This window comes from Desmodus rotundus, chromosome 4 (genome assembly GCF_022682495.2).
Source record: "Desmodus rotundus isolate HL8 chromosome 4, HLdesRot8A.1, whole genome shotgun sequence".
NCBI classification, from domain to species: Eukaryota; Metazoa; Chordata; class Mammalia; order Chiroptera; family Phyllostomidae; genus Desmodus; species Desmodus rotundus.
The window spans coordinates 64,612,754-64,628,438 of record NC_071390.1 but is presented as its reverse complement, the minus strand read 5'-3'; the positions used below and the strand labels follow the sequence as shown (position 1 = coordinate 64,628,438).

The following is a 15,685-nucleotide window of genomic DNA, read 5'->3' as shown; positions in this document are numbered from 1 at the left end:
GGCCAAATCACTAAGTTCCTTATCAATCCATTTTAGCATCATAGTCTGTGGTCTGTGTCTGAATCCTCACTGTCTCAGTGAGTTTTTGGCCAAAAGGTCTGGCCAAAACTCTTGATTAGCCTGGCAGCAGGGAAGGACTGTCTCTTCATCTCATACCAACTCTGCCAGATACAGGCACCTTCTTACTAAACAGATCGAAGGTTGGACCAGGAGGGCAGGAGCCAGAGGTAGGTAATGGCCTGGAGGAAAGGGTAGATGGCCGGCAGAAACTCTTAGACTCAGAGAAGCATTGAAAACCATAATTTTAAAAAAATTAAGTAAAGCAGTATAAAACTGTATTTTGAAATTTAAAGACATGATATCACAAATCTTTAGCAGTACTAAATCAAAACAAATACTAAGCTATTATAAAATTAAAAATTTTTACTTCACCTCCTAATATAATGTAATGGAAAATACACAACCCTTCTGTATAGTATTCATGTCAAAAAATATTTAACTTTAGTCAAGAAATACAAAAATACCAAGAGTAAACTACAGGGTAACCTATAAAAAAAACTAGAGATATCATTAAAAATTTAGTAATGAGTGACGGTGAGGGGATGAAAGTGGTGGTGGGGTGCAAATAGTGGCTTATTCTAAAATAAAGAAAACTAAAGAAATATGACAACCAAATGCAACTGATAGTCCTAGATTGTTTCCCTGGATTAAAAATCAAAATAGCCACCTGGTTGGTGTGGCTCAGTGGATTGAGAACTGGCCTGCAAACCAAAGGGTCATTGGTTTCATTACCAGTCAGGGCAGATGCCTGGGTTTTGGGCCAGGTCCCAAGTGGGAAGGTGTGCAAGAGGCAACCACACATTAATGTTTCTCTCCACTCTTTCTCCCTCCCTTTCCCCCTCTCTAAAAATAAATAAATAAAATCTTTTAAAAAATCAAAATAGCTATAAAGTATGCTTTGGGGGGAAATAAAGGAAATATTAATAAGGACACTACATTACATAATATTATTATATTAATATTGCATTTCTTGGATATGATAATGTAGCTAAACGCTACATTACCATATCCTTATTTTTAGAATACATTCATTAAAATATTGAGGAGTGAAGTGTCAAGATGTTTGTAGCTTACCTCAAATGGCTCAGAAAAGGTGTATGTTTTTATAAACAGAAAAAGAGAAAGCAGATGAGGCAAAATGTTAACAAGTGAACATAGTTAAAATGGGTATTTATATCTGTTCAAATTTTATTACAATTTAAAAGTTTTCAAAGTAAGATGCTGGGGAAAATATGTACTTTAACAATTGTGAGTTATAATTTTACTCATACATTTTAGGAAAGCATGTTCGTATGGCAAATATTAAAATCAAACATTGACAGATCTACAAAGAAGTCCCAAGGATTATTTCCCCCATCAGCATTTTTTAAAAACTTTTTCTCTAGAAATTGTAAATTGTAAGTTAAGGGGATGAAAATTATATTTTGCCTAAGAGGTCAAAGATTATAGCTGTGCCTCAGAAACTGTATCATAATCAACGTGAAAGTAAATGATCTTCACAAAATTTTTTGGTAAGTCAATTTACTATATACCATTTACAAAGATTTTATTTGATAATGCTGAAGTAATATAACCATACTGATATATTAGTGAGACAGGAGATAGTCAGGAATAAGAAAACTCCAAAGGCACCCCAGTTTAGGACAAAGGACATCAATATAGAACAGATATCCTGTACTAAGACTGACTGTTAAGCTTCCTGGAAAATCGCTGAATCATGATGAATCATGACTACACCTGTGGAGAAGATGCTTTTAGTGACCAACCACTGCATGACCCCCTGCTTCATTAAAATAGCATTACAATAAATTATCACTGTGGTTACCCCTCCCTGAGTGGTCAGTCAAGCAAAATCATTAAAGATCATGTGTGATAAAAGCTCACCAAAACTAACCAGGAAGTATCCCCACTATAAGAATACAATCCCTCTGGCTGCTGAGGGCCAATCTTTGCTCAAGTTGGTCTGCTCCCATATTCTGTGGAGTGTATGATTGCTTAATAAATCTGTCCTCTCTCTGCCCAAAATTCTGTGTGTTAGGTTCAATTCTTTGTTCGTGATCACCAAGAACCTGGTTACATGCGCCTGTGACAGTTTTTGGAGAAGCAGCCAAAAGACAACACCGGAGTGGTAAGCCCCTTTTGCTGCCATGGCACTTGGGGATTTCCTTTTCTACTGCCATCTCTTGATTGTGTGTTTCTATTCTGCTTTGATTAGTCTGACATCCTCTAACAGAAGATCAGCTGCTAAATTGTGAGCATGGATTGGGCAGTTAAAAGCCATAAGGGCACCCACTGCTTGAAGACTCCCGTGAGAGGACAACCTGGCTACAGACTGGGGTTAGCATTCAGTCCATACGAGGTTCAAGAAAATGTCCAGCCCTGATTGGTGTGGCACAGTGGATTGAGCGTTGGCCTGCGAACCAAAAGGTCACTGCTTTGATTCCCAGTCAGGGCACATGCCACCTGGGTTGCAGGCCAAGTCCCCAGCTGGGGACGTACAAGAGGCAGCTGACTGATGTTTCTTTCCCTCTCTCTCCCCCTCCCTTCCTTTCTTTCTGAAAATAAATAAAATCTTTAAATAAAAATTAAAAAAAGAAAGAAAATGTCCGCACACCTGTCAAGCACACTGAAAAAACCACAAGACACAACTCCACCACTCAGCCACCTCCCCATAGGCATAGCCTGACCCGAACAGGCTATCAGTACCGCCTTGTCTGCACTATGACTTCCATTTGCTTGTCAGACCTACAGACAGTTATGGTTGTCCTCCCTAGCTGACTTCTGGCCTTTATACCTGCATCTGTACCCTGCTTGCCTATTGTGTAGAAAGGGTTCCTGCTGTACTTGTACCCAGAATATCTATTTCAGTGACACTAATAGTCTCATTGCTAAGTATAGCTGCAGGAATGAGTCACTCCCATATTTGGCATGTACAAGTATATACTACCACTGCCAGCAGCAACATTGGTCAGAGCCACTTAATAAGTGCCCACTGGTCATTTGTTACCAGAAATGGCCACGTGGGGCCACTCTTACCCAACTAGTTGATCAAAACATTTATTTTTTTGTGTTACAAAAGTAAAGCCAAGCGGGCATTGCAAAAAGCATTTTTAAAATGTCCCATCCTGGATTCTCTGTCCTAGAATTCAGTAAAGAGTTCAAGTTTAGGTTGTTTCAACAAATTTCTGGATAGTATGAGGTCTCCATCTTATAACCATGGCTCTCTAGTTCAGCTCATAACTGATTAGAGAAGTCATCCTCTACACTGTCATCATCCCAATTATCCTCCCAGACATGGACATGAAGACTTCATCTTCATCTAAACTAGTCCAGTCTTCTGCAGGGAATTCCTTGAACTTGTCATCCCCCTCCAGGAGACTCAAGGCTACCAGCTGCTGCTTCTCTGACATTGCAACCCTCTGCGCCCCAAACCTCTCAGTCCAATAGGAGAGTTGGAACCAGTTGCCCTAACCCCAGCCACTTCCACCGCTGCCACTAAACTAGTGAATTTGAAGTTCTAAAGTGGTTTACTTGCCTCTATAGGGGTATTTTAACTTCCCCTCTCAGGCCATCAACTCACTTATGAGATCCACCTTCAGTGAGAAGGGGGGACCTCCTTTAGACACCTCTCGAGGTCCCTTCTGGGGAGATTTCAGACTCAGGTACAATTTCTCAAAGCTCTGGAAAAATCAGAATACCCAAGTGTCCTCTTTGCGATTTGGAAAATGGTCATTTTATATGATAAGGTCATCTCAGAACCCCTCTTGGTATTTACAGGGACAGAAACTATTTTGCTAGTAAGGCACCCCCTGTGCCCCAGACCTAAAAGGCTTACAGGAAAATAAAGGTCTCTGTAGATGGAGAATACAGGAATGGACACATACTCAGGCCACCTGGTTAGAGGAGTGGGTCTGGGATCTTTAGAATTATAGGCAACTGCTTAAGGATGCTGGAGTGGTTCCCTCCCTACATTTTTCCGCAGCCTAGACACACATTAGGACCATGAACTATGCAGATGATGTTCAGAGAATTCGGAGTTTCCAAATAGAGCACAGGAACTAGCAATCCAGCTCTCAAGCCTTTTAGATTTCTGTCAGTAGACTCTCATTAGGACCTCTGGGAGGACACCTGGCAGGATGGTGGGATCCCAGGGGATGCCCCATGGCCCAATAGAGAAAGCTCCTAGGGCAAGCAAAGCGGGACACCTCTAGGTTACAAGGGAGTTCCTGTCTTCTTTAGGATTTCCACAGTCAAGATGGGAAACACACCGTCCATCCCTCCCAAATAGCCACTGGGTTGCATTCGTAGAAACTGGGATAAATTTGACCCTAAAAATATTTAAATGAAGGGATTAGTTTTCTTTTGTAATATTTGCATGGCCCCAATATAAATTAGGCATGGAGAGGTATGACCTGAGAACGGTATGACCAAGATTGAAAAAGGCAGCTCAGGTTTTACCCATAATTAGTCTTACTAATACAAGATGGGCTTCTACAACAAAGATAGTTATTAGCTCCTAAGAAGTTTTCAGAAGAGGAGATAATTAAGAATGCAAACAATCTAAATAAACTTGAATTTTAAATCTTACTGGCTAAAAGAATTCATGAAAGTTACATATTTTAATTCTCCTATTATATTTTCATTTATTCTAATTTAATAAAGGAGACAAATAAGTCTGAAAATGGAAAACAATAAAAACCTGAAAAAAATTGCTAGCTAGGTATCAAAGGATGTATTGAACATTTTCACCACTAACAAATTTTTTAAAAGATATTTAAAATTAGTATGATCAAAATTTTATATACGGTAATTTGTATGAGTGTCAAAGCACTTCTACATTTATAATTTGAAACTCACAACAGTTAGGTTGTCACAAACTGCTTTGTGGAGACAGTCACAAAAAGTTTGGTAAAAGTCACCTGACTCCAGTCTACAGCCTTCAATTAATATTTCTATTTCAATATGTACTAGTAAGCATTATCCTCATTTTACCAGAGAGGAAACAGGTTCAGAAGTAAATAACCTTAATGCTAATACACATCAGCTCCAACTCCAAGTCTTCCCACTTGACCACTCGTGCAATCCTTACATTTATCAAAATTAAAAGACAGTGTAATGTTATGTAATGACTAAAAACCAACCCTGGTAGTAGTAACAGTCCCCCCAAAGAAATCCAAGACTTAATCCCAGGAATACACAAATATGTTACCTTGAATGGCAAAAGGGACTTTGCAGATGTCATTAAGGTTACAAGGCTTTTATCAATGGGGACATTATCCTATTGGGCTCAATCTAATCACAGGATTCCTTAAAAGCTGAGAACCTCTCCTAACTGGTTAGAGAGATAAAGAGATGACAAAGGGTCAGAGAGATGAGACCTTGTTGGCTTTGAAGATGAGGAGGAAGGTGGTTATGAGCCAAGGATTGTGGTTCCCTCTAGAAGCCAGGAAACGCAAAGAACCAAATTCTCCCCTTGAGCCTCCAGAAAAAGAATACAGTCCAGCAGTTACCTGGTGAATCCTGTGTTGGACAAGCCTGTAAGGCTATAAAATTTGTGCTGGCACAAAATTATCTTACAGCATCCATGGGAAACCAATACACCAACCATACTATATAACTGACTGCTAGAGACTGAATGTTTGTGTACCTCCAAAATTCATGTAAAATCCTAATGCCCAAGGTGATGCTTTGGAGGTGGAACCTTTGGGAGGAAATTGATTAGGTCACGAGGGTAGACTCTCATGAATGGGTTTGGAGCCCTTATAAAAGAGATGCCAGTGAACTCCCTTGCTCCTTCTATGCCCTGTGAGGATACAGAGAAAAGATGGCTATCTATAAACCAGCAAATGAGCTGTCATCAGATACCTAATCTGCCAGCACCCTGATTGTGAACTTTTCAGACTCCAGACTTGAAGAGTAAATTTATGTCATTCATAAGCCACCTAGTTTATAGTATTTATAGTATAGTAGCCTGAACAGACTAAGAGAATTGACTATTTTATATTTTAAATTAACTGAAAAGTTTCTTACAATATAAAAAACAATCTGTGAGGGAGCAAATGTATAATCAGGAATTCTGCTCCCTGTATAGATAAAATAAAACTACAGGTACCCATTACTATAAACTGATTTTGTTGCTAATGACATTTTGACCCAATGCTACATACCTTTAACTCTTCTTCCTCCTTTCCCAGCAAGTCAAATGTCAATACAAAATTCTGAAATCCCAAAATGCAGATCCAACTAACTTTCTTTTGCCTCATTCATACCAGCATGTGTATACAGATGTGTAAGTTAGGAGGATGATAAAAGGACGTAAGGTTATTGAGGAAAAGACTGCAGTGATGACCAAAAAAGAATGAGATCGATTATACAGAATTAACAGAAGAGTTTTCAGAAAGGCGACAGTGATCTATTGAACAAGGTTTGAAGTACTGAATATAGTTCAAAGACTATCTGCCAAGGAACTGTGTTGGATATAGTAGTGAATGTTAGTACTTGACTTAGTGCTAGTATTATACCATTTTACAGATGGGGAAACTGAATACAGACCATTATAAAACTCAGCAAGGCCACACAGAGCTAATAAGTGGTAAAAACAGAATTCAAATGCAGGTGTTTGCACTTCAGAGCCAATGCACCTAACCAGTAAATCATATTGCTTTCCATTGCGTGAGCCTCTTGTGTAACCCCTTTGTGCAAGACAAATATTTCTATGTCAAAGATTTGAGGAAGATTAAAGAGAAAATATGTGTAAAGCAATTTGAAAAGTGCCTGGTACGCAATAATCATTCAATATATGTTAGTAACTAGTACTAAGTGCCAGGTGCTATGCTAAACATTTTCCCTACCTGACCTTATTTAAATCCTCACAACTGCCTGGAGAGATGTTTGTTTGTTTGTTTGTTTCTGGTTATGGGAAAACTGCTTAGAGAGGTTAAGGTTACACAACCAATAAGCAACAAACAATTCAAACCTGGGACTTACCCAACTACTGGTCAATAGTTTTTCTGGCTTGAGCATCCCCAAATATAATTGTGAAAACCTACATAATCCCTCATACATTTTTAACTTAACGTCAAAAATCTTTCACAAGTCAGATAACTGCAAAGAATTTTGGTATATTGTAAATACCAACATTTTAAGTAAGTATAACATGACTCAAATCTGTTCAAGAGAATTCAAATACCATTATGATCTGACACCCACCATGATCCATTTTAAAGCAATTTTGCATGTTTTTTTTTCTTTTTGAGCTCATCTTTTCACTCCACTTGCCCTATATGTAATAAATTTTATGTTTGAAAGCCTTTTATTAATCAGCCATACATATTTGTGGTTTAAGTGGAAATCTTTTTAAAATTACCTCTGACCATAAATAACTTCTAAGTGTTTAAAAATTTATTTGGCATTCAATTACCATTACTATTAACATATATAATTGATTTAAGTGACAGTCATATTAAAGATTTGATAAATCATTAACATTAGAGGTAAAATTTTTACTGGAACTGTGTTTGTTAATAAGATGGATGGGGCTTTTTTCCAATTAGTTCATTCATCTGTTTGAATAAGTATTGCTAAAGTGAGATGATTCAATATAGTCCCCACTTTTCTGATTTTTTTTTTAAGAAATCACTGAGAAATTTTGTTCATATAAATAGGTAAATGGGAATGGAAGTGATTTTGTCAGTAGAGATGCATAATTTTAAAAATTCCTTCTGAGTTATTTGTTGAGAACTCCCATAATGATTTACCATCCAGAATTTTATTAATGACTTAGCAGCCAACAATTTGATTATGTGTGAATAATGGAACTGAAAAATCCTGCAATTTTGTTAGAAGCAAAAACAAAACTGGAAACCATTACTGGATATGTTATCCAAAGATTAAACTACTTACTTTCTGGATACTAACACCAAAACTTGGAAGTGCCACTGCTGAGGTCCCTGAGGTGGTGTTAGTTTTTGAAGAAATAATTCACATACCATAAAACTCATTTTTAAGTGTCAAAATCGGTGGTTATTAGCATATTCACAAACTTGTACAACCATCACCATATCTAATTCCAGGACATTTTCATCACCCTTTAAAAAAACCCTAGTAACAAGCATTAGCAAACATGCCCAACTTCCCCCTCCACCTAACTAAAATACTTTCTCTATGATTTGCCTATTCTGGGCATTTCATATAAATGAAATCATACAATATGTGGTCTTCTGTGACTGGCTTCTTTAACTTAGCATAATGTTTTCAAAGTTAATACTTGTTGCAGCATGAGTCGGCATTTCTTTTCTTCTCATAGGTGAATATTCCAATGTACAGGTAGATCACATTTTATCTATTTATCAGTTGATGGACATTTGGGTTGTTTCCCCTTCTTGGCTGTTATAAATAATGCTGCTGTGACCTTTCATGTGCAAGTTTTCTATTAACATGTTCTTTTAATTCCATTGGGTATACATCTAGGAGTGGAACTGCTGGATCATACAGTAACTCTACCTCTAACTTTTTGAGGTACTGCTGATCTATTTTCCAAAGCAGCTACATCATTTCACATTCCCACAAGCAATGTATGAGGTTCTCATTTCTCCACATCCTTACCAACACTTGTTATCTGTATTTTTTATTACAGCCACCCTAGTGAATGTGGCATCTCATGTGGTTTTAATTTGTACTTTTCTAATCACTAATGATATTGACCATTTATCTTTTAATATATGTTATTGACCACTTGTACATCTTCTTTGGACAAACATCTATTCAGATCCTTTGTACGCTTTTAAATTCAGGGGCTTTTTTTTTTCTGTTTGTTACTTATTCTTTTCTACAACTATATATATTTCTTTATACAGTTAGTGTTCTTAACGTATTCTGGACACAAGTCACTTATCAATCATATGATTTGCAAATATCTTCACTCATTTTGTGGCTTATCTTTTCATTCCTTTGATATCACCTTTTGATGGACACAGGTTTTTAATTTTGATGAAGTCAAATTTATCTTTTTCCTTTGATTGCTTGTGCTTCTGATATCATACCTAAGACCCCCAAAACTCGCATCTGTCTTCTTCTAAGAAGAGTTTCATAATTCTAGCTTTTACATTTAGATCTTTGATTAGTTTTAAGTTAACTTGTACATATGGTATGAAGCAGGGGTCCAACTTCATTCTTTTGCAACTAGATATCCAAATTGTCCCAGCATCACTGGCTTGGTCTCTTGGAACTGTCTTGATATCCTATTCTCCTGAGGTATTTCCACCACAAGGCAAATGAATCATGGTAAGAGTAGGAGCAAGGGAAGAGTTATGCCATTCTTTTGTAAAATAGAAAAACACAATGATGGAAAGGAATATGGGAAAGAAGAACTGCTAAAAAGACTGGTTCAAAGTAAATACAATTTTAATAAAGAGCAGATATGGAAGTTTAAGGTCTGAAAATTAATTCATTTAAAACTACCCATGTGTGCCTCCAGGAGTTTGTGTCTCCTCTCGAGGCCCAAGACTAATATTTGAATACAACTCTAGACTACTGCCTCCTAAACTCTGGAAGTATCATTTATAAACAGTTTTTTTTTTTTTGTATTTCAACTGTGGGAATAATAAAATGAGGCAAAGCTTAGGATGAAGCTAGTGATAAGAGAAAGCCTACAAGTATTTCACCCTACACAACTCGGCCAAATAAAAATGATTAATTCCATTCCCCATTTTATAGGAAATACATTTGGTTCAATGTATGCATTGATGGAATGGAACTTTTTAAATTTTTATTTTATTAAAGCAAAAGTAACCACTAAAAAAGCACCAAGAAATTCTGCATTGAGTTCACTAGTTTATTCACCTTATGCCAAGGCTCCCTGAAACAAATTCTAGGTAGAGTAGGGATATAATATGCCGTCAATAACAAAAATTTTAAGATCAAACCCTTAGCCTCGTGGTACACCACTTCCCTTTCCCCTAAAATATGTGTTTAGTCAAATTCTTTTCCCCTAGACTGATCCAATTTATGATACTGGAAAAACACATGTACTGTCTATTTCCTCTTACCAACACTTAACTCTGCCCTTTTAACAGATGTGTAGTGTTATCTTGGGATCATTTCACTTCCCCATGCCTTTAATCGGGATTAAACAAAGGCAATATTTTTACATGTGATGATTTGCTAAATATTTCTACCCACATAAACTAACTGTTCACTGCCTTTTACTCTTAACCTAAGTACTTATCCAACAAACCTATATATTTTATTTTGGATTAAAAGCTTCTATTTGGTTATATATTTCATACGCCACTGTTGCCTTCCACTTTAAATTTATTTTATTGGTTTTTAAGGTATAAAAGTTAATTTTTTTTTCAAACTAAAATCCAAGTATCCAAACATTAATTAGTGATCACTTCCTCCACTGGTGTGTGGTTCCTGGTCTATTATACACTGGATTTAAAATATGACTTTGTTTCTGTGCTCTTATTCAATTTATTTAATTATTCCATTTTTAAAAAAACCCAGTATTGGTTATTCTACTTCACATGGGTGTGCTCTGAATTGAGATAACATGCATGTTTAAAGTGTGAAATCTACAATGCAATCATTAAAAGGTGTTTTTATTTGTGATTTTTTAATTCTCATATCATCCACAGAATAATAAAGATTACATTTCAAAAGAATTAAAAGATTATTCAACTAAGATTGTTGAAAAACGGGCTAGCCATCAGGCTTTAAAAACCAACTGAGCCCCATTTCCTTAGATCAAAATAACTTGTAGATTAATAAGATATTTAAAGTAAAACAGTTTTACTTTTTGTTTTAGTATTCTCAGAGACGGAGAAGCCATCCTAAGAATGACGTGTTAAGTTAGTGAGAGAATGAATGGTAAATTCCTTTTAGGAAAAGTTGCATACAGATCAGTTGCCTACTAGACATCCAAGTATAGTATAAATATGCATTTCTGGAGAAGGGTTCAGGATAAGAGATTAAATAGCTGAGCATTGTCAACACACACATGGTTTCAAAGCATTAAGGTCAGATAAGATCAACAAGGGAATAAGTAAGACTAAAAAAGAGGTATAAGGACTGAGGACTGGAGACACACTCCGTAACAAAAAAGACTAAGAATAGCCAGTCCTGGAAGCCAAGTGAAGAAACTGTTTCCAGGAGGACAGAGTAAGTGACCATCTGTGTCAAACACTGTTTTTAACAAGTCAACTATTTCAAGGATGAGAAAGGTAGTGTCATGGATAACCTTCTTAAGAGCAGTTTATGCAAGGTGCTGGGGGGGAAAGCCTAATTAGAATAAGTGGAGTCATAACGTATTTGGAAGAGAAAAACTAGAAACAAAGTACAGACACTTCTTTTGGGGGGGGAAAAAAAAAGGAGAAAAATGGAGCACCAGTTAGAAGGGAAAGTAGAGTCAATAGAGGTTTTGTTGTTTAAAATGAGAGGAGAAAGAGTATGTTGATGTGCGGATAAGAATGATCCTGCATAATGTAACACAGAAAAGATGAAATTAGCTAGAGTACACTGGAAGTTCGTAGCCCTTGCCAGAAGCATGGTCAGTTCATTCCATAATAACAAGAGAAAAATCAGAGTACATGTATCACAAATGAAGACAGATGGATAAATGTAGTAGCAGGAGCTTAATTGATATTATCATTTTATGGCATCTACTGTCTCAGTGAGATGAAAAGTAATGTACTGAAAGTAAAGAATGCAGGAGGTGGTGTGAGAGGTTTGAATAGGATAAAGTTTAAATGGTCAACACCTAAGTCAGACTGAGAAACTAAATGAACTAGGGACTACTGCTAAACAACATTAAGAAACTCTGGCTGGGTGGTGTGGCTCAGTGGACTGAGAGTCGACCTGTGAACCAAAGGGCTGCTGGTTCAACTCCCAGTCAGGGCAGATGCCTGGGTTGTGGGCCAGGTCCCCAGTAGGGGGCAAATGAGAGGCAACCACACACTGATGTTTCTCTCCCTCTCTTTCTCCCTCCCTTCCCTTCTGTCTAAAAACAAAATAAATTAAATCTTTAAAAGAAACCTCATCTGACCTTAGTGGTCATTAACTAGAACGGAAGACCAGCAAAATTAATTTTCCAGCCACTTTCACCAGCAAAAGTACAACCGTACAATCAGAGCACCAAACAAGCAGCAAACATTGACGTAATTGAAGGGGAAAATAGAGTAAAAAACTGTAGGAAACAGCAATGACCAACTTTCAAAAATGGGTAAAACCAGACAAAAGATTAAGAAAACAGAGGATTTTTACAACATTTGGACCATTTGGACCTGACAGGCACATATACAGTAAACTCCACCCAATAGCAGCAGAATACACATTCTTCTCAAACACACAAGGCATATTCTCTAGGACAGATCATGTGATAAGGCCACACAAAAAAAGTCTTGACAAAGCTAAGATTATTGAAATCATTCCAAGTATCTTTTCCAACCACAACAGAATGACTCTAGAAGTCAATCGTACAAAAACGAAAATTAAGATATGTGGAAATTAAACAACACATTCTTGAACAACTTAAAGTTCAAAAAAGAAATCAAAAGGGAAATTAACATCTTGAGACGATGAAGGCAAAAAGAAGCCCAAAAATGAGGGTAGTTAAGCAGAGACAACTTCAAGCATTCCAACATTCACATCATAGGGGTACCAGAAGGAGAAGAGAAAGAGCAAGAAATTGGAAATCTACTTGAATAAAAATAATGAAACAAAACTTCTTTAATTACATGAAGGAAATAGACATGCAAGTCCAGGAAGCACAGAGTTCCAAACAAAATGGATGCAGAGAGGCCACACTCCAAGACACATCATAATTAAAATGCCAAAGGTTAAAGATAAAGAGAGAATCTTAAAAGCAACAAGAGAAAAGGAGTTAGTTACCTATAGGGAAGTCCCCATAAGACTGTCAGCTTATTTCTCAAAAGAAACTTTGCAGGCTAGAAGGGACTGCCATGACATTTTCAAAGTCATGAAAAGCAGGAACCTACAGCCAAGACTGCTCTAACCAGCAAAGTTATCATTTAGAATCAAAGGGCAGATAATAAAGAGCTTCCAGAGAAGAAACAACTAAAGGAGTTCATCCTCACTAAAGCATTACTATATGAAATGTTAAAAGGACTTACTTAAGAAAAAGAAAATTGAGTTCCGGCCAAGAACCAAAAGGACAACACAAATTTAAAAACAAAAACCCACCAGAACTGCCAGAAAATCAAACTGTATGGAAGTCCAACAACCAAGGAGTTAAGGAAACATTCATCAAGACCAGTAAGAGGGACAGAGATGGACAGGCAGGGCAGAGAGGACTCTCGGCAAGGCAGTGGCTGGCGGAAAGGGGAAGATGGCAGCTGGCTGAGTGGGCGGTCCCACATTCCCATGCAGATAAACCTGGAGAAACAACTGGGGAGCCAAGACAGACCACATAACCCACAGTTCCTGCTCAGGGAAAATAAAGCCTTAAAACCTCTGACTAAAAAAACCTGTGAAGGTTGTGGCCTTGGGAGAAACTCCCAGACTCACAGGAGAGTTTGCTGGAGAGAGACACAGGGGCCTAGAACATACACAGATCCACCCACCCTGGAACCAGCACCAGAAAGGCCAAATTTGCTTGTGGGTCGTCGCGGAAGTGACTGAAAGCCAGCAGAGAGCGGAGCAGGCAACACTGTTCCTTCCCTGACCCCTCCCCTACATACAGAGTCACCACGCAGCAACTTGGGCTCCTCTGCCCTGGTGAACACCTAAGGTGCACCAGAACAAAACAAAACAAAACAAAATGACCCAAATGAAAGAACAGATCAAAGCTCCAGAAAAAAAAATACAACTAAATGATGAAGATATAAAGATGGCGGCAACATAGGTGGGAGCGGAGTCCACTTCCCCTCAACACCAGGGAAATACCTAGCTGATCTGAGGAGCAGAGCGAACAGCCAACAGTATTCCAGCATATACGAAGATCAGAGACCAAAGATAGAGGACACTGAAAGATCTGACGGTGAGACAACAAAACCTGGAGTGCTGAAAAGACTAGAGTTAGACCGTGTTAAACACATAAACGTCAGCTCAAGACCAGTGAGCACAGGAGAGTAAGAAGACAGCACCACCGAATCCCATTGGCATTCTACCATAGAAGTTCATATCATAAATCCAGGGAGTCAGAACAAAGCAATTTAAGACGCAGAGGCCAACAAGAAGAGCCTCACAAACAATGGGAAGACAAAGAAACAATTCCCAAATGAAAGGAAAGGAGGAAGCCTCAGAAAGAATACTAACCGAAAAAGAGGCAAGTCAACTATCAGATACTGAGTTCAAAGCAATGGTCATCAGGAAACTCACTGAGCTCTCTGAGCTCAAAGAGAACTAACTACCAGAAACTACAAGGAAACTACAATGAACTCACTGCAAACTATATCAACATGAAAAAGGAAATAGAAAATATCAACAAGAGCCAAGAGGAAATGAAGAATACAATTTCTGAATTGAAGAACACAGTAGAAGGAATTAAAAGCAGACTTGATGAAGCAGAGGATCGGATCAGCGAGCTGGAGGACAAAGTAGAAAAAAACACCCAGAAGGAGCAAGAAAAGGAAAAGAGGCTCAGAAAGAATGAAGAGGCAATAAGGGAAATGCAGGACAACATGAAACGTAACAATATCCGTATAATAGGAATACCAGAAGGAGAAGAAGAAGAGCAAGGGATAGAAAACCTGTTTGAAAAAGTAATGATGGAAAATTTCCCTAATCTGAGAAGAGAAAAAGTCACCCAAATCCAGGAATCACAGAGAGTCCCAAACAAGAGGAACCCAAAGAGACCCACTGCAAGACACATCATAATTAAAATGGCAAATTTTCAAGACAAAGAGAGGATCTTAAAGGCAGCAAGGGAGAAAAAGGAAGTAACATACAAGGGAGCCCCAATAAGGTTAGCAACTGACTTCTCAATGGAAACGCTCCAAGCCAGAAGAGAATGGCAAAAAATATTCCAAGTACTGAGAACCAGAGGCCTGCAACCAAGACTACTTTACCCAGCAAGGCTCTCAATCAAGATAGAAGACCAAATAAAGAGTTTCCCAGACAAAAGAAGTCTAAAAGAATACAGCTCCACCAAACCAGCTCTGCAAGAGATGCTAAAGGGACTGCTTTAAGGAAAGGAAGGAAAAGAGAAAGACAGAGGAACACAGGTAGGAAATAATGGCAATGAATAACTACCTATCGATAATAACCTTAAACGTAAATGGATTAAATGCTCCAATCAAAAGACATAGAACAGCTGAATGGATAAGAAAACATGACCCACACATATGCTGCCTACAAGAAACCCATCTCAGGACAAAAGACTTACACAGACTGAAAGTGAAGGGCTGGAAACAAATCTTCCAAGCAAACGGACAGGAAAAAAAAGCAGGGGTAGCAATACTCATATCTGACAAAATAGACTTCCAAAGAAGGGCCATAAAGAGAGACCCAGAAGGTCACTTCATAATACTCAAAGGAAGAATCCACCAAGAAGACATAAACATTGTAAATATATATGCACCCAACATAGGAGCACCCAAATACATAAAGAAAATCTTGGAGGATTTCAAGAAAGATATTGACAGCAACACAATTATAGTAGGGGATT

At 37.8% G+C, this 15,685-nt stretch overlaps 2 protein-coding genes across 4 annotated transcripts in view; both read right to left on the bottom strand.

The window, feature by feature from the left end:
* BMPR1A (bone morphogenetic protein receptor type 1A) overlaps positions 1–15,685 on the bottom strand; it is a 175,402-nt gene that overhangs the window by 115,493 nt on the left and 44,224 nt on the right. The gene's annotated exons all lie outside the window — the stretch shown is intronic.
* LOC112305530 (SEM1 26S proteasome subunit) lies at positions 1,828–5,047 on the bottom strand. Its single transcript, XM_024561302.3, is given in 2 exon segments — positions 1,828–3,366; positions 3,369–5,047. Coding segments are annotated over 2 exon segments (174 nt in total). The 5' UTR covers positions 3,471–5,047; the 3' UTR covers positions 1,828–3,294.